Here is a 27,871-nt window from a genome sequence, read left to right as displayed (position 1 = left end):
AAAAAAAATTAGGCTATATACAAGGACTTCAGATATAAATCCTTTTTTTCGGTAGTATTTAGGTTAGGTAATTATTGTACATGCATGCACCAATTGGAAATATGTATTGTTTTGTATATATACAATTTGTAAATCTCAGTCTAAAGTTCCTGGTGAAGTGGATTCTCTCTACTAAACGTGTCGAACATCTACTGAGAGTTATCATTGGGAGCATTGTCTCTTTTTTATAAATTGTTTTTATTATAGATTTGTGTTCATAAAATATATTGAATTTTAAATATAAAAATTACAGTTGCGATTTTTGTTGGATGAAATATGCCTTAAAAGTCTCATGACCATACTTGTTTTTCTGTATCCTTTGGACAGCTTACAAGTGACCCTATTGCCAACAATCTTCCTATAAGATCAAGTTTAACATACGTTAAAAATTTCATTTACCTGTGATAAGCCCTGTTGTGTCTACATTTAGGAGCCCTGAGAATGCTGCATTCCTGGCACTCAGGGTGTTATTTTACATTTGTTTTCTATTGCAAATAGGGAGCTGGAGGGTATTTGCTGTTCTTTTCTTGATAAAGATCAAATCTGTTTAGCAACTTTGGGCAAGATATCAGAAAAATCAAATTGAGCTGCTAATAGTATAGTTTCATGGAAGTTTCACCATTCCATGTCATGTTTTTAATGAAGTTATTCTGACTAGGAAAACATGGAGTTCATCCCAATTAAACAAGGAATCCATTTTACCCTTGGAAATTAAACTTTCTAGAACATTGACCTGTTAGCTATACTCTCCTAACCTCTGTGAGCATATTGAAGATTGCCAAGCGGTGACATGAAAAGTGTTGAGAAGTGGCTGGAACAATCAATATGGGAATGTCAAAGTGACTGACATTTCACTTCCACAACACAACTGTCACCCAGCCTGACTCCGCTACCTCAGCTTTCTGCAATACACAGGAGAGCTAACATTTTATAAGACTGTATTTTATGTATTTATTACATTTTCAAGAGGACACAGAAACTGTTTACATTAGGATATATATATGTATATATATATATAGCGTATCTCCGGGCAGATTTTATTTTTACCTCTGGATTGTCGCCATTTAAATTTTAGGCTCATTACTCAGTAAGGAATAATTCACTTAGTGAATAAGGTGAAGCTCTGCTGATTTCAATCATCCAATCATGTCATATAATTTTCAATAATATCCTATCAATTTGTACGCTGTTTAGGCTATTATGTCAGTGTTGGGAGGACCTTTAGAAAATGCAATTTGTATTGCTGCATAGGGGCTTTGGAGGGCAAGAGAACAAAGTATGGAAAACACCAAAGAATCACCATATACAGGGAGAGAGTAGTATGAAAACGAAAAGATTGGCTGCACATTAGGAAAGGTTAGCGGGAGCAATACAGGGAGGTGTTGGGGATACAGAGAAGGTGTGAGGGTACTTCTTAGAAGTTACAACAAGAGCAAGTGTTAGGGTTATTGTGAACAATTAGCATGAATTGAGTTATGTGCAGGAAAATGAGTTAGTGCAGGATCAGACCTGTTTTAGGATCTAGAGATCCTGCATGACTCCCGACTGCACAGCTCCATTCACATTGCATTGCATATTCACATTGCCTAGCCATTCTGCAATAAAGAACACATTTTTTATGATTCAGTTCCAGTTTATTGTTACAGAAAGGATTAATGTTAAATGTATCTAAAGCCATCTTTTCTAATCTTTTTCATTATAGGCAGTTTTGTCATTTTTATTGCTGTATTATTGTGTTCTCACTGTCACTATTTGTCCTGGTGACCAGCAATGGCAAAACTGAAATTTTGACTTGTCACTGAAACAATAAAAGAAAATATATATTTCTGTGTAGACTCTCATGTCATTGAGAGCTGTGTGAGAGAGAATCTCCCTTACAGCAAACTAAAAACAACCTTGAGAGGGTCTTTTATAAGTCCCTATCCTCACCAATGAAAAACAAGTTTTGCTTTCAGATATACTTTGAGGTTGAAGGTAAAGTTTATTTACTGCTTTGGTTCCTTAACTGCTTTATCAGTGCAAAAATTGACAGCTTGGATGTAATAATAACACAGCAGCACACCACTCCTCTCTAACCAAGTCTGTGGTCAGTTTTACTAGAGATAAAATAGGCTAATGTCAACTCATATTTAGGTACTTACATTAGATGGTTTTTATTAGACTTGGTGTTTGGCTTCGGGTCTGTGTCATATTTGACCTGAACTTTGTTCGACATGAAAAAAAATAGGCTGTAGATCGCCAATGTTCAGCGATAGGATTCTGTGCAGAGCCATATGCCATAATTGTTACTGACAAGTAGAACACAGATCAGACAATTAAGTCAGTGAAGTGTGACAGTTGTCATAGTTGGCTGTCCAGGTTCGCTCACTCCTAAAGCTTTAAAAAAAAAAACATTATAGGGGTCCTCTTTTATACTAGGCCACTTTTACTTGGCTTGGGACTTTCTTGAATAGAAAATGGGGCAGCAAATATGTGTCTCCCCTACTATCCATAGAAGGGTTCCCTGGAATCTGTTTTGCCAAAGAAGAAAAAAAGGAAAATAGGCATTTCGTTTTTTTCCCTTTTGGCCAAAACCTGAAGCAACTGATGGGTAAAAAGTTTGATGGCTGAGTGAATCTGGCCAGGTGACTGTGACAACTGTAAGATTCCATTGGTCTATTTGCCTTTGTCATAAACTTCATTGGGACTCACATTTATCTAGAAATCAACAAGAACATTCAAGTTAGTTCAGGCAAACCTTTGTTGAACTGAATAAAGACACATTCAAGCCTACCTAAGACGTCCAAGAACACACACTATCATCAGTAAGTCTTTTTTATGTCAGTATTAAATACATGAGAACAGAATCAAAGCAGAAAGCTTGACTTTGTTATAGTACATAAAAATAACACTTTGATATTGTTATCATTATGCTCACCCACTTCCAGGATGAACAACTCTGAAAAGCTTTGGGGACCGGAGTTACTGGAACAGTTAATGGCGTTAGTTTGCAGCAGTAGTACTTACCAGTTAGTATTCAATCTACATGATCTTAATCCATGGAAAACAAGCACTAATGTCTTTTTTAATTACTTTACGCTCAGTATGTCAGCAGCTAATTAGTTATGATTGATTTTGTCATCTTCATTGTAGTCTCAAAACACAACACCGGAATATGGAATATGTAGTGATGATATATTATTTTACTCCTATGCCACCAATCTAATATATAATTTAAAACAATTGAATTAATTATCTCTTTTGTAATCTTTTGTTAGTGTCATCATCCTACATTGTTTTACATTGCACCTTGCTTTTGTAAAATGTATCCAATCCCAAGAATACAAATTTACCATACTTCAGCGTAACAATGGTTATATGTTGTGGCTTAAGTTGTTTTCTTTCTTTTCAGGCCTTTCTTTTCAGCCATCCTGGGTTGGGATAATAAAAAAAAAAAAACCATCTCTTTTCCATAGCATAGGGGAAATATGATCCGTGGTTCGTAAAAGTGAACAGATTAGAGCTGAAAAAGCTACTTCTGACTAATTGCAGAAGAGGCAGAAAGCACAGGATGATCCCATCTTCAATTAATGTTGACTTGAGCAACAGATAAAATTCTTTTTTTTATATATCAGATATACCAAAACATTGTCAACTGTATATTTACCAGGAGAAGCATCATGAACTGTAGTTTGCAAAAGGCCATCTAAGTCAAATTTCAACAGCCTTCTCTAAACAGAGGTTGGAGCTTTTCACACCATCTGTGTCCTACCTATAATGTTTAACAACTATTCACCATTATCCGTGTAATTTGAAGGTTTAACACCTTTGCAGACTTCCTGACACTAAGGATGAGACTTTGTTATTGGAAAAGACTGGTTCAAGAAATTTCATACCCTTGATCTTGGACAATCAACCCTTGCATTGTCACATTCCATGGTGATTAGTATGACAGTGCAGTGTGGATATTAATGCTGGGGTATTTTCCTATGTTGGCAGAACTTATAAAGCAGCTTGAAGAGCTACAAAATGTCTCCAACATTAAAAGAAAAATTCCAGGGGAATGTGACTAACTGCTACTAGATAATCTGAAGTAGTCCTTATATTCTTAATTATCGTTGATTATCGTTTATCGTCTTGAAAAAAGAGAGAGAGGAATATATAAAGCTGTGTTACATTTTTATTAATGTTTGTGTTTCCACTGAGGATATTTTATTTAACTTCCTCTCTCTAATAAGTAAAAGAATATCTCTCCATGGAGTCCTCGATAGTACAGTAAATGTTCTAAACCTTCCAACTCAATGAAAAAGAAAAGTGTTCATTTCCATTCTTTCTCTGTCCTAGGTGTTAACAGAACAGGACATACGTTGAGATCTTCTAAATATGGACATAGCTGGTAAAACTAAAACTAAAACAGATTCTAGAAAACGTTTGCCTAGAACTTATGCATTGCTAATTTGTACGTGGCTAGTTTGTGCATGGCTTATCCAACAATTGTAAGAATAAAAAATTTCAATTCTACCTAAGTGTCATAATAATTGATTTTTAACTTCGTAATATGTACATTTGTATGACTACACTGTGTGTGGGGGGGTCATTGGAAACCTGCCAATGCTGTAGAATAGTAAACTCCAATGAACTGTATAGAAGTAGTTGGAAACCACTTTTTGGAAGCATTTATACAAGGTTTCCAAAAGGTTCCTGAAAGCAACATGCTTCTGGCTGTGCAGTTGCTTTTCCTTCTCTGGATGAAGAACAGCATTTCCACTTGCAAACATTGCTCCTGAAGGCCTTGCAGCAGTTTGCGATATACTTGGGAGCAGCTAACAATTTTCAACCACTAGTCTGAAAGGGGCCATACTTAGATTATTGTTAGTCAAGTATAACAACATTGTTTATTGTCTCTTTTATTGTGGGGGAATAACATTCAGGTCTTCAGGGAACCCCTGCTATAATTACTATATCCACAACTCAGTGCATTGGTGTGGTGATAAGAGCGAAGTACTGTGCCTGGCCATTGGGAAGAACATACATGGTAACATATAGCCAAAAATATCATTAGTATCCGTTAAACTGACCAGAGAGGCACAAACTGCTCATTGCTCAAGGAACCCCCAGCAACTTCTGGAGGAACCCTGGGTGAAAAACACCATTGGTAGTTCAGCCTGTAATAGGATTTATGGGGCTCATGTAAACAGAACTGTATCCTGATTAAAAGTCTACATATATCCTAAAAATAAATACATCAGAAATATAAACATGACTAGACCTCATCAAAGTGTCAGGCGCTTAGCAGAATGTCTGAACAGCTTTATAGTCTGCATCTGAAATAAACTGTCTGGCATGCCACACAGAAGCCAATCAGAGTAAAACCTTTCCTGAAAAATGACAGTTGCAGAATGAAAGTCTAAATCAGATTAGTGGCTGTGCAGCAATGCAGTCTGTCCTCATATAAGACATTTTGATAGATTCTGCATTCTGTCTGTAAAGATGCTCCCATAGCAACCAATCAAATTCAACCCTTTCTCCTTTGTCATTTTTCAACAGGTTTCAGTTTTATTTGTTACCGGGCCCAGACATGTCTTCCCATAGACATTGCTATAACTAGGGACAAGTGTTCCGTGAGACACAAACAGAGCAAGTGATGGAAAGTTGGAGGGGAAGAGATAGATTGATAAATTGAAGTAAATGGATGCAATGGAAAACCTTTCTAATATATAAACCTAATGTTCTACATTTACAATATTAGAAGATCAAGACCAGGGTAGCTCAAAAGTTTTTTTTTCCTTTTTTCCTTAACAATCCTTACCAACCCTCCCCACATTCCCCACAATAAGACATTGAACACCTTTTGGAAGTTAAAATTACTGCATTAAGCCTTTTATTCCAAACTAGTATTGATTAAACAAACATGCAATATAACTTACAAACATGCAAATTTTCTAATGATGTAATAATCTAAAACATATGACAAATTTAACAACTTCATCCCTGTAAACAATAACACAACCCATTCCCTAATTTTGCCGCTAACACACAAAAAAAAGCTGCAGGTCCTGAAAAGACAAGGTCCGCAAAATACATTTTTCTATTTCTAGACATCATAATTACAATTGATTGTAAATAGAACTGGAAGTCACTCTGAGCAGAAAAAAACACATTCTATTTAAAAACAACAAACACAGGAAAACAGAAATGTTAAACTTGTTCCAAAATTATTTATTGAACTAATCTGGCTACCAGCTTGGAAAAAATATTCCACTGAAAAACTGACTTCACCTGTTTTACCAAGTCGACAGTCGTTTTGGTTCCTCCTTTCCTTCATCATCAGCTTGCCAATGACATTTTTATATAAAATATCACTTTGGGCCTGATTTATTAAAGCTTTCCAGGACTATCATTGGTGAACCTGGGAGATCCATCAAACCAGGTTTGCTTGATTGCCCAGGTTCTCCCATAATAGTCTATCTCGTCTCTAGTCTTGGATCAGCCACTTTGTATCTGTGCTTCTCCGTACAGTCCAAGAGGGAATGGTATGTTGCCCTCAGCCCTAATACAAGCAGGAACCTCTTGGGAGATGTTATGCAGAAATCAAGAGCAAATGTCATTCTGGATGAGTGGATATTTCTAAGCAAACTGCATTTGCATGCAGGTTATGTCTTTATATGATGCTGAGCCCCCATGATTGAAAGAACTGAAATCTAATAAATAAAACAGGCTACTAGGACCTTTCACAATTAATTTTTTTATGACTGAGATATGGGGGTGAACAATGAGTAATGCAAACTGCCCTTAGCTGTGTTTTATTGTTCAACCCTTATTTTTCTCAGTTTATTCTTTTAATAAAAACTATATATAAAAATGTTAACTTTGCAGAAAAAGTAAACCAGCAAAGACATATGTATTTAAATGAGCCTTTAGATGTTTTCCCGGAATTACATTTTTAGTATATTGGAGGAATGAAACAAAATATATGAATTTCTCTTTTTAGATTCTTTTTAATGATCACCTATATGAATTATAATAAAAACTTGTTTTCATAGAAGACATAACACAATTTAAAGGTCATAAAACAGAAAAGCAAATCACATTTTTAAATGAAGGAGACAATTTGAAATGTTCAGGCACAAACATAGCTCAAGAGGAACTCATTGGGAGGAGGTATATCCCAAAGGTATAATTACATGGATAAAAAATGAAAATAAACGGAACTTTACTGTCCATAAATATGGTTTGCATGGCTGCAAAATGAACCTCAATGAATGATTGGTGACCCAGATATCAGAGAAGAAATGATGAAATTAGACTTTCTTGCTATCATGAGACCAATAATACTGATAATACAGATTTTTCTACCCAAGGCTCAGGCTAATGATGGCCAATATCATAATACTTAATCATTATAACCAGTATTCTGCTAGATGTATATATAAACACGTTATTTTTCCATTTTGCTTTATTTGGTGAAAGGTAAACCAAGCTGAGCTGATTTTACAAATTGCAGTCCCAGGACTCTATAGGAAGCCTTTTAGTATACACAGACTTGTCAAAAAGAGAAGAACCCAAGGGCAGCTTTTAAGGCAGAACTATCAAGAAAAAAAATAACACACTTAACACTAACACTCCTAGTTGTGTTAGTCCTACACTATCCCATCTTCCTTATTTATCCTGGTCTGGACTGGAACCTAGGCATTGTTATCTTCTTACTATATCACCTAATCTCACATTACAGGCATGGGATCAGAAGACACGCTTTTTTTTCTTGCAGTAGAAGAAAGCCTTTTCTGTGCATGCCAAACCTCACAGACATGACTTAAGTATCCAAGGAGGCCGCAGGCTTCCCATTCAGCCTTTAATGCCGCGGAGCTAAAGACAGAAGTTAAAATGTTAACAAAGTATATAAAGACATTTTTACCTGATATAATGGGGTTATCTATCTTTTTATATAAAGTAAAAAATTTGATGATATGTCTACTTTAACTGCTAATAACTTTTTATACAATGACAGATTCTCGTTTTCATCACTGTACCAAAAAGTTTTTAACTGCTGCTTTAGACTTTAATATGTGAACCTGGACAATCCAACAAACTTGTAAAGGATTTGGTCCAGGATTTCAAGCAATGGAAAACTAAAAACAAATGATTTTTAAGAAATCTATTCCAAGTTTTGGATCACCCAGGTTCAGCCATAATAGTCTATCTTCTACAGTCTTGGAGACCTTAAATTCATCAAGTCTAAAATGTATATATATTAAAACAAAATGAAACAGTCAACATTTTATAAACTCTTATAAACAGCAAAGGTAAAATCAACTGGGAGCCATTATGGTGTATCTTTAAAATAAGTCTGAAACAAAAATAGTAATCATTAAATCTTTTTAGTAACTATATTGTGTATGACTTAAATAACCTCTCTGTGATCATTACTTCTATATCACGCACAGTTTTATTTTTAGTAGCAAGGGAAATCTACATGAAGCATAATTATTAAAAAAAAAAATCACAGTACTTGTCAAATCATGGCTTCAGCTAACTACATATCTGCATACTGTAATGGGATAGAAATATATATGCGATCCTTTTACTTATTGGCCATTTCTCTTTCGTTTTTCACAGACTAAAACTGGTTTTGCTCAGCTGTATAATGACGGTTCAGAAAATGCTTGTGATGTACGACTCAGACTTACTAAAGATGCACTGACCATACAGAAGCAAGACGTGGTTTGTGTCAGCAGAACCGAGCAAAGTTCAAATGTAAGTGCTCTGCCTGATCAACAACTGCCAATAATCTTAATAATATTCTTCTTCATGGCTGAAAAATTTATATCAAAGTTTTAATCTCAGGATCTGAATTATATGCCCCATATATACTGTATGCCCCACCATACTCCTAGCTGCAAGTATACAGTATGGGTGCAAACTCGAAAACTTTAACTGGATAATGAAACAGAAGCTGCTTATTGATTTAGTCATTTTGTAACTTTCTTTTCCGGTAAGCAGGTTTATTATAGGCTGACAATTACAGTGCATACCCCATAAGACTGTATTTGAAAGCCAAATACTACCATGGTTAACATCTAGTTTAAAACTATTAAAAACAAAACCCTTTTGTGATTCTAGAAGGCTAATAGTAAGGCAGATTCAGATAATGTCACTAGGTATACATACAAATACATTTAATGATTTTTAAATTACTACTTACCTAGATTATTATTGTTTTTAATCTTCTTAGAGGTCAAGGAACCCTAGATGACTAAATTTAGCAATGCCAATGTGCATCAGTGAACTATACCACTGTAATTAGAATGTGTTAGTTAACGTGAATATACCTCTTTTAACTAGATAAATAATCTTTACACTTTTTAGGGTTATAAAAGGCTGTTCAGTTCACTGAATACATTCTATACTGTTTGTATATTTCTTTGTATGATATGCTGACAAATGGATACAAAAGTGTATTATTATTATTATTAATAATAATAATAATAATATTTTTAATAATAACAATAATAATTTATGATAACAAAAGTCACAGCTAACAATGTACAAATACCCGATGAATAACAGGTGGTTATAGCCCACATGCCCAAGCAAATGAAGGAAGGTTAACACTGTTTTCCTTCCCCTCACTTTATGGATATATATGTAATTGTTTTGAAGGTGAGCCACCTCCAGATAGTATTTCAAGATAGTATTAGAAAAGTAGATAGTTTTCAATAAGTAAGTGGGTGGAGAAAAGAAAGAGATTTGAGGTTTAAGGATTTTCATGCAAAGAGTAAAGTGTATTGATTGAATATTCTATACATAGACCATCTAATACACAAAAACAAAGTGTTTTTTTCTGTCCTGTTGACATTTCACAAGACAAAATATAAGTACATACTATACATAGTAGATTACATTAAACATAACCGTATACCAGTTCATATGACCGTGGTGCGCAATAATCCGGTGCCTTTCACCACGTTGGGCTTCCTCGGGGATATAAATGACGTGAATAAAATTTATATGTATTCTTCATTATACAGCTGTACAATCTCAGAAAATATGCCTCGAATACGTATATTTAAATAATTGTATAACACACATCTTAACATATACAACATTAGTACCAAAAATATTGCTAAGTTTTATTCATTATGTTATTGTCTTGGACACCTTATCTATATTTATATGACTTTGATTAATTTGATTTGATTTACTATTATCAACATATATATTGATTTAGATTATATTATGCTTTATATCTCTGACATGTTGTATCTATATATATGAAGACCATTAAGCATGCATTAATTTATATCCCCGAGGAAGCCCAACGTGGTGAAACGCACCGGATTATTGCGCGCCACAGCGCGGTCATATGAACTGGTATACTGTTACGTTCATTACTTTTTAATGTAATCTACTATGTATAGTATGTACTTATATTTTGTCTTGTGAAATGTCAACAGGACAGAAAAAAACACTTTGTTGTTGTGTATTAGATGGTCTATGTATTGAATATTCGATCAATACACTTCACTCTTTGCATGAAAGTCTCTGAACCTCAAACCTCTTTCTTTTCTCCACCCATTTACCTACCAATACGTTTGCTCAAAAGAGTGTATTATTCTTCATTTCATCCAGTAAGATTGAATGTCTGGAAAAAACTCCTGGATTTCATAAAGCCTATTAACATTTTTTGTCTATTGAGGCCTCAATCCAAGCCATATTAAAAACATGCAACATTTTTTTTCTCTAAAAAGACTTAAAGTGGTTGGGTCCGAATCCAGTCATGTATTTAAAATCTCTTTGTTGCTTTATTATTAACTAAGTTTCAAATTCTTCACTGTGACATCTAGAGCTTCTTCAGAGATTTACACATTGACAGCTAAAGCCGGCAAGTTGCAGCTGTCACAGTGCAATATATGGTTTGTAAACAACCGGCCAGTGATTATCATAGTCAGCTGTATGGACATCACATTGGGAACCATCAATAGTGTAGCACCCATGAGCAGCTGTCAGTGACAGCAGGGTCTCAAATAGGGCTTTAAAAACATAGGATACTGTTTTTTCAAAAAAGGGTTGCCATTTTTACAGTAGAACCTGTCTGCCTCCGGCTGGAATACATTTATTGTCACTAGCCTGGAATATGCATGCAGAAAGTCAGAGATTCTAAAGTACTGAAAGCACTGCATGAACATGACAGTCAAGTATTTAGCATTTATAGAAGTCAAGGTCAAGAAGCCTTTATAAGTAGAAGTTTCATTTAAATAGTTTTCCAAACATGACAGATTCAGATTTCTTTATAAATCTGTTTTCTTTTCTAGAATGCTCCAGCTACATTCATTGTTTTGCTGGATTTTAACGTTTGAATGCTACCTAAAAACAAAAAAACACATTAAACAGTAATTAAACTCCACCCCTATAATTTAGCGATTACTTTCTCTTACACTTCCTGCCAAATCCAGAATGTAATTTTTAATGGACAATTGCAATTAAAAAAAAAATGTTAAATGAATTATCTTAAAAACGATTATCCATCTGTCAGTGTTGAAGAATTTTAGTCAGAGACGTACCCAATAGCCCTGGAAATGAATATTGCTGTAAGATCGATGTTAACTGTTTATGCTTCTGTAGCACCAATTCCAGCAAAACTATTTAAAATTAATTATATTTTAGAGATAATTGCTTGTAAAATATTTTTTTAATTTTCTTGTTTTTATTCTTTCTGTTTTCACTCATTAACTCATAGACTTTAGAGTAGTTTAAGGGCTAAAACTAAAAAAAAAAACTTTATTCATTTGAATGCAGTGCTGAAATCCTGAGTTTGGTCTGCTTTTTCTGCGATACAATTACACCTTAATAAGACCTGCTACGTCCAATAAAACACAACACAAAACAGGTCAAACACAACTTATGAACTGTCAACTGCACTACTACATTACTACTACAGGTAGTCCCCAAGTTAAGAACATCCAACATATGGTTTGCATAACTTTTGAAATCTTTTGCTAAACACAGCTAAGGTTGTGGGTGATCTTAAGGCTCTTCTGCAAGCTCTTGTAACTCTTTAATGACCAAGACAAACTGTGCAGTTGTTACTTTTTGCATATCAAAGCACAGCTTGCTCCAGAAATTAATGCATGTCTAGTCTAGCTGGTTCAACCCAGCCTTTCTTTCAAGGGTTACTGCTCTCTATTGGAACTAGTTCATTTTTCCCCTTGTTTTCAGGCGTAAGCGTGGTGTATCATTTTTTTAGATGCCACATGTAGGATCCAGTAGAGGTTACTGCTCCAACCGCTTCCCTTTATTTCATAAAACCTCTATACTAGCAAGTTTTAAAAAAGCTCTATTTCTAATCACCAGCAAATGCCTACACAAGCACTTGCAAAAATGCCTGAAAAAGCCTAGCGGTTACTACCTGCAGCCGTTCCAGGGTGTCTATCAGCTGTGTCGCTTAAAGCCAGCCGGTGGAAACAATTAGCTTCTGCTCAGGAGTTACGTCATCAATGGCCGTCCGATGGTTGAAAAAGATTGTTCACCTTTTAGGAGTCTGTGGCAAAGATGGCCACTTCCTCTGATGTGGCAATGACAGGTCTTAGTCCTGTCATAAATGATCTTCAGGCCAGTGTCAAACTCTGCAGGTGCACCTGGCCCTATAGAGGGGTCAGGAGGGCATTTGACAATTGCCTATAACTGCCTATCACAGCACTCGATAGGTGGCTGTTGTTTTTTTATTCTCTTGCATTGCCCAGTAACACTGTTCCATGCCCATAATCTGGGTAGAGGTACATCATTCAAAATGTGCAAACTTTCAAAATTAAAAACTGCAATCAGGCAGGACCTTTATTAAAAAGGGATAGGCATTATCCCATTTGCATTAAAATAACATTACCTGCCTGATTTCAATTTTTTATTATTGCACTTATCTGTCCTCGCTGTGGCACAGATGCCACTGTCTTAACGCTAATTTCTTGCTGGATTTGGGTCTTTGGCTATCTAGAATTGCCAGACCTCGAATTGGGTATCTCCCACACATGCATGTGGAAATTCATCCATCCCCAGGGACTGCCAGAATTCCTGGCGCATACCAGCATGATTGTGATCAGGCAGGTAAGTAAATTTTATTGCAAAAGGGACATCTCCACATAGTTCCACTTTAGGTATAGGCACCAAAACATGTAAACCATGGCCTTTTTAGGTTAATTTTTAGGTTCGCTTTACAATTATGCTGCTGTTCACTTTTACAGTCTGTGCTGCTGTTGCCAAGTATTTACCAGTAAAAAATCTTCTGGTCCTGTACCTTTTATTTAATCATTTGATTGAATAGTGGAGTGCTTTACAAAGCTTGAAACTGCAAATAGTCATTCATCGTTCTTACAGAGATTTGTATTACATCATTCCACTAATCTGGTCACTGACTAACAGAAAGAAAGTAGAGAAAACATTGTTTTATCTCATTAGCAAACTGAAAAGTATCCAAGAATTCCTTCCTTTGTGACACAATAGATGGATACATTTTCATTATTACAAACCAGATACATGTTTTATTGTTCAGATTGCCTTACAAAAATAATGGGCAGCAATATACAATTATTATTTGGCAAGGACATGAATTTTGGTATGTGAATGGAGTATTGGTTGAATTAATAATCCATAATCCAAATATTTAATTGCAATAATATTAAATGACCAAAATGACTTCTATTGTCAGCAAGTGGAATCCTAAGTACTCACACACAGCTAGTGGAGCTGGCAGCATCCAAGAATTATAACCATGCATTAGGAATTCACTTACATTTTAGGAACAGTTTCTATTGCTTTGTCCAATTCTTCATTTTCATTATACTCCCCAGTTTATATTTTGTTGGCTTACATTACCAATTTAATGTCCTAATTTGCCTTATTTATTCCATTAATACAAAAAAAAAGAAGTTGTCTTTTATCATAAATTAGTCCAAAGTTAAAACTGTCGTTTAGCATGGGAAAATAATAAAAGCTTGTGATTTATATCTATTTCTTCCAATGGCATTTTATATTACTGTTCTCTATTGATCTTTTTACATGGAATTAAACACCTTGTCAGAGTCAGTTTCTTCTTGAATCTACAGATCTGTAAAAATGTGAAGAAAAGCAAGAATATAATCAGTATTGCAGTATTTCATAAAAATGAATGTGCTTGACATTATACAAAGAGGTTGTCATTGCATTTTAAATCATTTGGATGTTAATGTTAATCAGCAATTGTTTTCCTTTTTTAATGTGAGATTTAGTTTCAGCTCATTTAGGGTTGATTTATATTTAAAGTTTAGGCTGGTGACTAAGCAATGTGAATTATTACTCTGCAGCACATAATTCACTTGGATGCACCAAGTAGGGGGGTCGCTCCCAAAGGGAAAAAATGTAGACATGAGAACCAAACATAAAATTCAATTAGAGGAACCAAGGTCTCTGTACTCGGTAGTAAGCATAAATTGTGACCAGTAGTACCAGGTATGAGCTACCTTCCTGCCAGTGCCCCTCACAGTGGAGGTAAGATCCTCCATACAATGGATTTCATTAACTCTACCCAGCCACAATCCAATCGTGGGTGGAGCCGTTTTTTTTTTAATTTAAGTGTCAAACCATGTTTTATAACATATAGGGATTAATTAGCACCAGAATTTATCTTGTCAGCATCCCAATGTGCATGCAAAATAGTTTTTTGTCAATCAGAAATATTCCTTTAAATGTGACACTTTCATTCATTCACAAATTCCATTTTTGATGGATAAGATATATATTAGACTATAGAGACAGTTGAGATTGCCATTTGTTCCCAGTAAGCCATACTTTAATTGACCAGAGACAGGTAGGGTAAGGAAACATCAGTCTTTCATCTGTAAAGCCAATACCCACTGCTGATTTTGCAAAACAGCTGGTGGACCAAAGCTCTCCAGATGAGATTAATTTCTTCCATTTTTTTACTGTGGCCAGTAGAAGCTCTGGCACTTGAAAGCTTTCTGGACACCACCCTGTAGGTTTACACTGAATGTGGGATGGCACCATTGACGTGTCAATTGATTACTATCTCCTCCAAATTGTACAGTAGAGAGCAGATTAAATGGAGAAGAATTTGGAAAATGGAGAGAAGTCTGTATCTCCAAACCAGCTCTACACTTAGGGATAAGATCTAATAATCATTTGGCCCTGAGCAATCATTTTTAGTAACACTTTTTTAATATTTGAATTATTTTATTATTTTCGAGAAAAAAAAGTTATATATTAGTTATATAATAGTTTACGGGCCTGATTTATTAAGGCTCTCCAACAGGTATACAGATGAGAACTGCCGACTTTTGTCTGAAAAACCTGATTTATAATCACATATTAACTAATTGAAGTTAACTTGTAATGCAATTTTTCTTCCTACAAAAGGTGAATGGGCCCACAGGTTCATGTATTATAGTAATAGATGTGAAATCATGATCCTTATTTAGACTTCATTATATGAACAGGCAGTAAGCTTATTTGTTTATTTTTCATAGAAGAATGGCTAGAAATTATATCATAAAAGGAGTCCCTTAGACTTCATTATCCAATGTTCCTTTACGTAGTATGTATGGCCAATAAAACATGTTCAATCAACCAATAAGCATTTCCAGCCAGTTGAGTGGACCACATCCTATTGGTGTTGAAGTCTTCAACTAGACTTTGTTTAGCGGAATCCTAAAAAAATTGCATTCACATCAAGATAACAAGATACGCTGAACAAAGCACTCATCCACCTAAGTGGTCCAAGACGTGCAAGCACAGTACTACTTTTGAGTGTGAATTGAAGAAACAAGCTATGTTTTATATTAATTCTGGCTCATATGGAGCTGCTGCACTCAATTGGGATAAAAATTTAAACTTCTTCCAATTTCTATATTTTAAATGCCTAGTAATCAATATACGGCATTGATTTAAGCACACCATACTCCTACAATATACTACTAGTAATAAAACCAGAATAACCTTCACAACTTGATCTTGAATGGTTACATAAAACCCTCCCCGAAGCCACAGTGAATGGATACAGTGAGACTGAAGACAATAGACTTGATTGCTGCAATGAATATATGGTTAATAATTTTCTTATTCAGGGTTGTATGAGAGCTAGAAGGAAAATTAAAATTCTCATTAACCTTTTCCAAAGCTAGATTTGCCAAAGTGACTTTATAACTGACATTGCTTTAATAGTTCATTGTCCAGTTAGTCCTTGACAATGAAATTCAGTATAATTCATGAGTATTTAGTGAAGTGTATGATTGTGTCCCAGATGGTGCATATCCGCAATGTAGGTGATATAATCTGTGGAATATAAGATAAGACTAGACACTTAGGGGTCTATTTATAAAGCAGTGAATCAGACATTTACTAAAAATAATCTTGTGGAGAATGCTTCAGATCTATGAGTTTTCAATGGAAGTGATTGATACTCTACCATAGAATGTTTGCTAGTTGTCAGATTCACACACACACAAAGGTTTCCTATGTTGAGCAAACTATTTATTTTTACACGTCTAAATATCTATATCCTTCTAGTTGGGATATTGGTCAGGCAGTACCAATTCTATATTATTAGCTTTCAAAGTAGTGCCAAGATCTAAAAAAAAGATCAAAGGCTTTTGTGTTCAGTCTAATTCATTGATGGTCATTGTAGGACACAAACAGTGCAGTTGCATACATACATTTACAAGGATAATATTACTTCTAATTTAATGTCTATAGAAATACAAAATTAAAGCTTAATATATTGCAGCCTACTAGTTCTTGCATTAGTTTTCTTTAATAGGTTTCAGTTCAGTTTCGTAAATGTAAGGCTAGGGTACCTCTGTATGGACAACATGCTGCTCCTGGTAAAAGAAGAGCATGTGTTTGGTGCATGGATTTCATAAAACAAAAAAATAAAAAAATAAACTAAAAGATAAGGGGTCCAACCGGTGGCACTGCCATTAAAAAAATCAAGGATAGAAAGATATGTCATCTCTTCTTTCACACTGGAACTTGCCATTGTTAGATAATGAAGCCCAAGGTAACCGATGGTATAACTTCACGTTCTTCTTCTCAGGAAAGAGAAAAAAACGTCCTGATTCCATGGAACTATTTAAAGAGTTGGATAATCACTATGAGAGCTCCCATTACCAACTCCTTGGGGTACATGTAAACTGTTCACACCAGCATCCCTTTACTCTACCTGATCAAACTAAATCATTATTTTTTTATATAGTATCATACATTTTATTATTTAATCCCATCATGAGATCGAGCATGTTGTACTTTGTATCATCTCTGGGTTGACAGAATAATGATACATTAGCAGCCCTCTAGGCCAGAGTTTATGAATTTTAAACTGGACAAAGCAGCATGAAATGTAACTTTCAGTGATTTCTGAAGAACAAAAATATATCTGATGCTTTAACAGACACACTTCCATTGGTGAGAAAGGTTAAATGGATAGCGAGCTGGCCACTTGTTATTCTGAAACTCTGGATTCATTATAAAATATATTTTCGGTCAATTCAGTTGAACTCTCATCCCCGCAGGATATGTGAATTCAAAATGAAACTGGATATTCTCATATATCAGAAGTGTCCATTTTGGAGGCAACACTATTTGATTAGATATTGTCTATCATGTAGGGCATCAGAGTTGGGATATGTGGGTGGGAATGGCAAAGATTAGGATTTACTATCAGGTGTGCAACTCAAATATATGGCTGCTCTGTATATTTGTAAGTAAGTAAATAGGTAGTATATCTACTTATGCAAAGACATTGTAGTGAATTGCAGGTAGACTACAGGTGGACACGGCAGAGGGCTGGATGACTTTGGTAAACAGCTGCAGACATTTTGGTAAGAACTTCATCATATTTTAACACATAATGCATTTCTTAGTTGCACAGAAAATAGTCACTTAAAGAAGTCTTGAACAATGCAAACTATGCTTAAAAAGGCGAAAATGGACATTGTGAAGCTGATTTTCTCTCATTATTAATGTACCATTTTCCCAGCACCTGGGTATATTTACCAGCAGGCACATTTGTTTTAATGCAGAAGGAACATAAAGAGCTGCCAGATCACAATTTTTTGTTTAGAAAGTTTAGTGTATTTTTAGGATCATTTTAGACCTAGGAGTGCTTGGGAACTAATTTTTGCACATGGCTGCTGTAGATCACAGCATGGTTCCAGAAAATGACAAGTCATTTTTGGCCACATGGTTGGTTTTGTAAAAACTGTATCTGGTCACAACTGCAGTTGCAACCATGCGCAAATGTGTTACCTGTGCTGCAGTTTGGTATGCATGCACCTGAGAGCAGCCAATGTCTTGGTTTTCCACTGCAGGTAAAAAAGGGGCATTAGGTTAACCAATGTATTATGTTGTGCAAAAAATTATTTGTGTGTATATAGTGGGAGTTATTATTACCAAAAAAACATACTTTCATTTTACAACTGCCTGATTATATATGCGATTTTGTGTTTCTTGACACACAATTACAAATTTTTAAAAAGCTTGAGAATATAGCTGATAACCGATGATGGGTCATAGGGATAGTTGTCTTACGTTTTACTCTCAAGTTCTGTCTTTCTCAGCCAGAGGGTCCCTATAGATATTGACATGATGTAGGCAGCTGAGTTTCATCAGACCCTCATGCCCTCCTGTCCTAGACAAGGTATGAGCACTGCTGTGAAAAGCATCCGTTCAGCAGTAATGCCTATTCCATTTTTGGATTCTACAGCAGTTGTTCTCAAGATACTTTTTTTTAGAACTGAGCTTACTGCTAATTTTATTCTCTGGCAAGACAAGGACTCTAAAGAAGAAATAAAATAAAAAAATAAAAAACAATTGCAAGCATTTAGGTTTTTTTGTTGTAAAAGAGACAATAAAGGTCTGTTCTGTAATAAAGTAAATTTACTTGCCTTTTCACAGTATTTCAATAAAACTCACTTCTTGCTCCATCATTTGGCAATTTCACCTTGTCTACTTCCAGAATCTTCAGCTATCTCCATTGGCCAGGTCAAGTTGACATAAATTACTCATTCCTTGCATCCAGCTATGCAGAATCGTACACTGAGTTGTCCAAGTGCAGATTAGTGTATATTGTAAGGAAGACTGTGAACAGGAAAGTAAGTATTAGGAAACGCATATCCGTGTCCTAAGTCACTATCTCTGATAGTGTCTCGTTCAGTAGTAAAGAAGATGAAGCAGTTGTCTGCTGTCTGCTGCAGCTGTCTGCTCTGCAGCATCCCCAGTTTCCCTTCAGCTGTGAATGTTTTTCTGGCATCCCCTGATCTGTGTGAAGCTGAATGGGATTTTGGAGTATGTGGTGCAGCCAATGAGTTAATTAGTTCCTAGATATGATCTTGCTCTGCTAATGACTACTAGTGTTTTAAGGCTTCACATCTCTCAGTCACCAGTGCCATTTGTAGTTTCTAGCCCCCCTAATCTGCTGGTGGTGTGATATTCTGTTGGATTACCTGTTGCCGCCTGTTTTCTGGATCTGAGATTGTTTGCTGTCTGGACCGACCTTAGCTTGTGACCCCCGACTCTGCTGGTTTTATCCCTTGGATACCTTGTTTAGCGGACTGATGCCTGTGTCTCTACTGTACAGCATAATCCGGGTATCACCTAGTTACTGACCCTGAACCATCTCACTTCCATTGTGTCCCCAGTCCTGTTTTTTTGGGCTCCTGGACCTTTGTAGGTTCTCTTGAGATGCCATCTTTTCTACATTGTCCTGGCTGCAAACTGTACTGGTATGGTGTAACTAGTCTTCAGCCAAGCTGCTGAAGAGTGCCGAGATTGGGGGATTGGTGCATAGTGAGCACTGGTGCTGGACAAGGGCTTTATAGTAAGTTTATTTTATTGCAGAAAAGACAAATCCTGCAATAAAAAAAAAAAATAAATAAAAAATTGCCTGCTTCCAATTTAACATTTCTATACCTCTGCTAGTCTTAGTGTTTAAAATAAAAAAGAAATTTCAATAATGTAACAATACAGAATATACAAATGTAATAAATGCCTTAAACTGATTGTGTGCTTTGGTAAAGATCATGTTTGGTGTGCCAAAAATCAACTTTATGAATTACAAATCTACTTAGTCAATGTTTCGGATCAACATAATTCAATGTAACATCTGCTGCAAATAGCTTTGCCTCCTCTTTTTTCACATTTATTTTTAGGTCTAGCATTAATGGTATTGAGTGTTTTAGCTACAGTTATTCATACACAGTACTAACCTAAATTTTATTTTTTTTCCAATTTTTTAAAGCGCAGAACTGTTACACTTCACAGAGACCCCGTTGGAGGATTAGGCCTCAGCATCAAGGTATGTAATATTCTTGTCCTTTATATATTCCCAACTAGCTAAAACTCTCATATGGAAATAGACAAAATATTTTGTCTTACAAAACTATGTTAAAAAAAAAGTCATTCCCAAAGGCATATATGCACAAGGATTTTCCTAAACACATTTACCACATTTTAAGTTGGTAAAACACATTGTAAAATAAAAGTCTATTGTTGCCTGTGGTGCTGTAATCACTGTTTATGTAGCATGTCTTTTATGACTTGCATTGCAACCTGGTTCTTGCTTTATATTCCTGCTTTTGAAGGCTTTTTGAGGAACAAAACTGCTTGTAAAAATGAACTCTGTAAATAAAATACCTATAAATGAGAAAAGCATTTAACTGCAAAACACTTTAAAATTTAAACACTTCTAGGGGAAAATATTCAGATCTGTATGAACACTTAGGAATATATTTATAAACAATGTACATATTGAATTAGATTAATGAAAGTGTTTATTTGTTATGTGGCAAATACACTTGTAGGGTAACTAAAAATACTTGAAAGATACTAACATACATACTTGAAAGATATTAGGTAGACATGGGCAAATGTACAGAGAAGTGCACAACTGACATGTCAATTCATACAATAAAAAATAAAAATATTAAAAAAGAAACTTTAGTTGAACAAGTTAACCCCCCCAGCGGTAATCCCGAGTGTGACTCGGGGTGGACTTTATCTGCAAATAGCGGTAATCCTGAGTCACACTTAGGGTCACTTTACCCTAAAAAAAACCCCACTTACCCTGTTCTGTTGCTGTCCCCTGGCTTCCTGCTGGTCCCCACAGGTCCTGGGGACACGTCTGTCTTCTTCACTCTTCAGCCGCGCAACGCAGAGACGATCTCAGTCTGATGTCGGAGCATGCGTTGGTGCGGGCGGGTGGATCAGTGGAAAATTTAAATATTTTGTACTGGATTTAATACAAAAAAGCTGTATTGAGTCCAATACAATGAAATCTTTGTATAATTTATATATATAATTATATTATATATGCTACTGTACAGTTATAATACATGTTTAATTATTTTTTTAACATATTTTTGTGTTTTTTTATTAAAAGTTTATTATTAAATTTATTACATTTATTAAGTATTGGACATATTTCGGTCAGTTATGCTTATGACATATAGCCTACAATGTAAAATAAATTTCCATTTATGCACTTTTTGCATCGAATTTTGGACGGAATTAGAACGCTAGAGGGGTTAATATCCAAATTGTTTTTTTTTTGTTGTAATATGCCCCCAGACAGTATTTTTTAATCCCCATAACCAATCATGATCCTACTTTAAGTTTTCCACATTTGAGTGGGAAAGGACAGAATTTGGTTGCTACAGCTAATGTGATTGGGACAATTCTTTTATAGTTTTATTTTCAGACAAAAAAAATGAAAACAACGCAAAAGTGAATGGTTTATAATGTGGAACTCTTTCATTATGAGATGTATCAGAATAACTAATTAATGATTTTATTTTGCATTGATAAAAGATTGCTTAAGAAATCCATTTTAGTAATCAGCCAAAAGTATTATTTTTATTATATATAGGGTTAATTTATTTTTATTTTATGATTTTTCTATTTATCACTTTGTTTTCCATTCAACAGGCATAAAGTAAAAATGACACTGAGTAGGTTGATATCTTAAGTACAAGTACCAAATATACAAATCAGATGCATTTCTGAAACTGAAAACATATTCATCCTTTAAATGTTATTTTAAAAATGTATTGAAAGGTTTGCTTTGTTTTTGATTGTGCTTTAATGCTCAATTGAACTTTTGTTTTTAATTAGCTAAATAAATTCCAAAACAAAAGGTGTGGAATATTTAGACTTTGTTAAGTTGGAAAGCAGCCACAGTCCCTGGGTCACAGCTAGGCATACTGTATCCAACCAGTAGGGTGCAGGAGAATTGCTGATTGGACAGCCCTGACTCAGTGGGAGGCATGTCAGACCACTGCAGAGAGACTGCTGCTCACACACGGATAACAGTGTCCCTTCTCTACAGTATGCTGGTGATGGACAGGCTGTGGCTGCTTTCCAAAAAACAAACTGTAAGATTTTGCTTACATTTTGTTTTGAATCACACTGAATTGATTTAGTTGATTTAAAGTAAAAGCTGAACAATACATTTGTTCCAAAAATTGTTCCAGAAACTGTTCATAATGCATGTTTCAAATTGACCATTAAAATGCTAAAACACTATTTTATTTTGCAAATATGTGTTATAAATCACTAATACACTTTTGTTTTTCAGGGTGGAGCACAACATAAAGTACCTGTTGTTATTTCCAAAATCTTTAAAGATCAGCCAGGTAATTCACATTTGTGAAAATGTATTTTTAAAAAGTGATCTTCCTAATAGAATGCATTAAATAGTTTTTAATCAAATTGTATTATTACTTTTGTACTAGTATTATATTTACATTTTACCTAAATTGATTTTATTGCTCTTTAGCTGATCAGAGTGGCTTACTGTTCACAGGCGATGCACTAATGCAGGTATGTGTTTGTGTTTTTTAAAATAACGTTTTTATTTGAAGTAACATCTTAAGGTTTAAAGCACTGCAGGTATTGTGTGTGGCCCTACTGTTTTCAGGTACATTCACACATAAAAGTGGAAGTGAAAGGCTGACACCACACAGGAGGGGGAAAGCAGTCCGCAGAGACATAGTCCTACAGGAGATGGGAATGGTGACAGTCTGCAGAGACGTAGTCATACTGGAAATGGAAATGGCGACAGTCTGTGGAGACATAGTCATACAGGGGATAGGAACAGTGACAGTCTGTAGAGACATAGTCATACAGGGGATAGGAACAGTGACAGTCTGCAGAGACATAGACATATTGGAGAGGAAGGCAGTAACAGTCTGCAGAGGCATAGACATACTGGACATGGGAATGGTGACAGTCTGCAGAGTCATAGTCATACTGAAGAGTATAGCAGTAACAGTCTGCAGGGATGTAGTCATACAGGAACAGGACAGTGTGCAGAGACATAGTCATACAGGAGATGGGAATAGTGACAGCCAGTCAAACAGGGGTGGGAAGCCCTGACAGGATGCAGAGACAAAGATAGTAAAAAGATGTAGAGAATCAGCAGCACTGGAGAAGGCAAGAGGAAAGATGCTGCAGCAACATGGACATAAGGTAAGGAGTGTAAAGTCGCAGATATGGCCACACACAAAAGGGAGCAAATTAACATGGATAAATACAAATAAAGTGGACGGTTGAGGAGGAAAGAGCACAGGCTTTGGGACTTTAGAACCTGGGCCCCAAAACCTAGGTATTTTACATACTGGGGGAGAGCAGTCGGAGGACAATGTTGCCCTGAGTGACAGAAGTTGCTGCTTAATTTACTTTAAAAGTATTTTTACTGTAATAAATCAAATTTTGGTGCTGCTGTTTGTAAAAAAAATATATTTTCTTTGAAAGTTTTACTTATTTTTCTCTTTTTAAACAAAAATATAATTCAGCTGCAATGTTACTAAAAGGTTACCCAAAAGCCTATTTTTGGTCTTGAAAAATAGTTAATTTGTTTGAATATAAATGGACCAAAAAATAACATGCACAACAGCAAAGCAAACAAATTACAGAATTGTAAAATCAACTCTTTACTTTTATTGTAACTTTTATTGTAAGTTTCACAATTTTTTAGGCGGTTTAGTATGCTGTTACTAAAGTAGATAGACAAAAAGATTATACCAACTAATGACACTGCCACAAATAATAAGAAAAGAGGTGGAAGGATCGGGAGGTGGAAATGAAATCTGCTGCAAGTGTCCCTAATGGTCCACAGAGACTGCCCAATGAGAGGTTGACATTTTGTTTTCATATGCATGACTCTAGTGGGTGGATGATACTGGTCAGAACCCATAGTGACTAGCTAGCTTGCCAGTCATGACTTTGTTACTTTGTAGTTACATATTTAATGTACAGCGTTGCATAATATGTTGGCACTATATAAATCCTGTTTATTATTAATATTATTATCATTAATATTATTATTATTAATATTAATAATAATAACAACATATATATCTACATTGTGCTTTAACTGTACAACAAAGCACAACCTTAAAGCAACCCTAAAGCACCCCATTATACTATAATACTTATAAAAGTTCTATTAGTCATTCAGTGCTGCACTCATTATATACACTACTATATATACTACTACTGTGTCTTTCCATTTTATTTATAACAGAGCATGTGCATTTAAAAAATATGCAACTTACAGATGCTAATTTGTGTTGTGTAGTGATCTCTACATTACTCACTACTTATCAGATGATGCTGATGTTCCAATGACTTTGTCAATGAAACAAAAAAAAAAAAACACGTTATTGAAGTGCAATTATTACAAACAGAAAGGTTTCTCTAATTGCAGGTGAATGGGATAAATGTTGAAAGCGCAACTCATGAAGAAGTGGTAAGTTGTAAGTATTTAGAACTAATCTGTGTTCATGTTTTTTTTTCTTGCATTTTATTGTGTTGCTTTTGCAAGTTAAATTCAATTTTATTTTCATTATTTTTATGTTATTATACTGTTATTGTTAATGTTTATTGCATTATGCAAGTATACACTATAATAGTGGTGGTTCGAGAATGGTAATTACTTTTGGATATTACTTTTATTTATTCAGCAATTTTCTCGTAATTAGTTACTACCTATGGGGCAGTGTTTTTTAATGAACATAATTTTCAAGCAGTAGTAATTTAACCAAGGTCGCCACCTTCTTACTTTTGTACAGGGTCTTGACTTTGTATGACACTTTATCAACCCATACACTAAAAATTGTGTGTGAAAGCAAGTTGGTTGGTAACTAAGTGAAGGGGAAATATAAATACAAAAAAAAACATAAAAAAAAATGAGAATGCAATTTAAATATTAAAAAAATATCCACAACTTATTTAAAATTCCCAGTGCATGGCCTTCCAAATTAACAGTGTGTGTGTTTAATAGTGCCATATTAGCGTGTGACATTATATATATTTATACACATATATTTCAGTACAGTTGTGAATGTTTCTCTGCTAAGGTTTTCTGTCATGTAATACATGTTATGTCTCAATAAAAGTGCATATAAACTGCTTAACAGAAAAGACATAACAATGGGGACACTTATTCCGCTGCCAGCTATCTAAGTTGTGAATTTCTCCCACTTTTAGGGAGATTTGATCTCATCCCTTCCCTAAAGGTTTTTATTTTAAATACATGCACAAAAGAATGGTTATACTTTTCGTATTATGTAACAATCTAATACTATCATGCAATATATATATATATATATATGTGTGTGTATGTATTGGTCTTTACAGATTTGTTCATGCAGCCAATCTGTGTACAGGCTCCTGGAGGTTTTGGCTATTATGTTGCGTATCATATCGTATCGTATCATTGTGTATCATAGATGGGGGTGTTTACACATCTAGTCCTAACCCTCCACAGCACGGCTACAAATGAAAACATTCTGAATGGAGTATGAATTGTAGTCACAGGCATTAAGGATATGCTGATCTCTGCAAAAGATAAAACAAACACAAATTTTAGAAGATAAGGAGGAATTTACCATTTACTCATAAAACAAACATATAATATTATATGTTTTTGTGTTTAAAACTTTAAGCTATTTTTTTTTCTGAGGGAACATTCTTTAGCTATCTTCTCCTATTATATGTTCACTTACATCCTTAAATGTAAGACAATGATTCATGTTTCATGATAAAAACATCTATAGGGGTACATTTTGTGTGATTGCAGAATATCCCCCCAGCTGTTGTGCATGAACTTGGATTTTATGTGGCCTCTTGGCTACAGATTATCTGAATGACTATTTCATAATTCATAGACTTGGATGGTATGCCTATTATGTTTGCATAAGGAGCAGACACCACTATTGCACAGAACAATGTGGCTCTGGCCAGTCCCTTCTCCTTCATAGACAGCTGCATTTTTTAAGATACGGAGCCATTGGATAAGAAAGAACAAGAGAGATGGATGAATGGATGTAGTTAAACCTGTTTTATTTTATCCCCTGGTCTTGGCAAAATGTGCTATGAGGCATTTAAATTTTCTCCCATTAGGCAGTTCCAAGGCCCTAAGCACTCATTTAATGAAACTCTCCAAGACTGGAGAACATAGACTATCATGAGAGAACCGTGATCATCCAGCAAACCTGGAATAGATTTCATAAAATAATTTGCTATTAGCAGGAGACTTTTTTCAATCCTGGACTAGATCCATTTCAGCTTTTCGGGATCACACAGGATTTCTATCTTCTCCAGTCTTGAATATCTGTGTAGAGCTCCAACCATTAGCTCATAGGTTTTTTTTTTCCATGTGGAATGGAGCAACAGGATACCAAGCAGGAAGAAAGCAGGAGAAATGGGACAGCACAGTGGCCTCCACAACAGTAAATATGTTTGTTCATCTTGCTCTTCTCCTACTCTGTATTTAAGCGATGAGTTGCTGGAGTTATAACTTACACATGGTCACGGCCACCTCATATGTAAGCACTAATAGTCCCAATGTTGTATCATGCTGTGAATCATAGTCATCCATACCAGTATTCAGGCATGGTTTTGTGCAGATTGGAGCAGCAGAGAATGAAGGAAGAATCAGTATATTTGGATGTTCTTTACTTGGTGATTCAGTGATATACTTCATATCCTAGAGTGACAATCTCCTGTATCAGGGACAAATCCCCATAATAAAAGGGTATGGTTATATAATGCATATAGAAAGATGATAACAGTGTCATTGATACCATTCAACATAGACACAGAGAGTTGTCAGCTTACAGCTTTTCTAGCAAGGTGAACATATATTTTTCTAATGTATCAAACATGTTTACCAAAACCCTTTCATTGGTATATTTAGGGAAAAAAAAGAAAATACAAGATGTTTACTTTAGGGTGTATATTTCCTTTACATTGAATCTATGACTGAATACCATGCAAGCATTAGGACTGTTGCCTATAAAATATTCAAACCACTTTTACTAAGAATAATTTCCAAACCTTTACCAATATGGCAATGTGAAAATCAGTGAAACAAAAATGATGTCTAAAGTACTAAATAACAATACAGACAGAGACATCAAGAAATCATCTCTTCACTGATATCACCATAATAAAGAAGAATCAGATTAGTTCTATGGAGGACACTGCATGTCATTCATCATCCTATATGTCATGCATCACCTACATGTCATATATCATCCTTCATTTCATGCATCATCCTATGTGTCGTAGATCATCCTACATGTCATGCATCATTCTACGTGTCTTGCATTATCATACGTGTCATGCATCATCCTATGTGTCATAGATCATCCTACATGTCATGCATCATTCTACGTGTCTTGCATTATCATACGTGTCATGCATCATCCTATGTGTCATAGATCATCCTACATGTCATGCATTATTCTACGTGTCATGAATCATTCTATGTGTCATCCAATATCCTATGTGTCATGCATCATACTAAACT

At 35.1% G+C, this 27,871-nt stretch overlaps 1 protein-coding gene across 1 annotated transcript in view; it reads left to right on the top strand.

The window, feature by feature from the left end:
* The window catches only part of SNTG2 (syntrophin gamma 2), a 225,310-nt gene that overhangs the window by 104,419 nt on the left and 93,020 nt on the right, over positions 1-27,871 (top strand). Inside the window, exons 2-6 of the mRNA XM_072410095.1 lie at positions 8,635-8,772; positions 20,297-20,353; positions 22,631-22,688; positions 22,832-22,875; positions 24,764-24,805. Coding sequence (XP_072266196.1) covers positions 8,635-8,772; positions 20,297-20,353; positions 22,631-22,688; positions 22,832-22,875; positions 24,764-24,805 — 339 coding nt within the window. The remainder of the gene's footprint in view (positions 1-8,634; positions 8,773-20,296; positions 20,354-22,630; positions 22,689-22,831; positions 22,876-24,763; positions 24,806-27,871) is intronic.

The sequence above is a fragment of the Pyxicephalus adspersus genome, chromosome 4 (genome assembly GCF_032062135.1).
Source record: "Pyxicephalus adspersus chromosome 4, UCB_Pads_2.0, whole genome shotgun sequence".
Taxonomy (NCBI): domain Eukaryota; kingdom Metazoa; phylum Chordata; class Amphibia; order Anura; family Pyxicephalidae; genus Pyxicephalus; species Pyxicephalus adspersus.
Note: the sequence above shows the minus strand (reverse complement) of the source record. Positions and strands in the feature narration are given on the sequence as shown.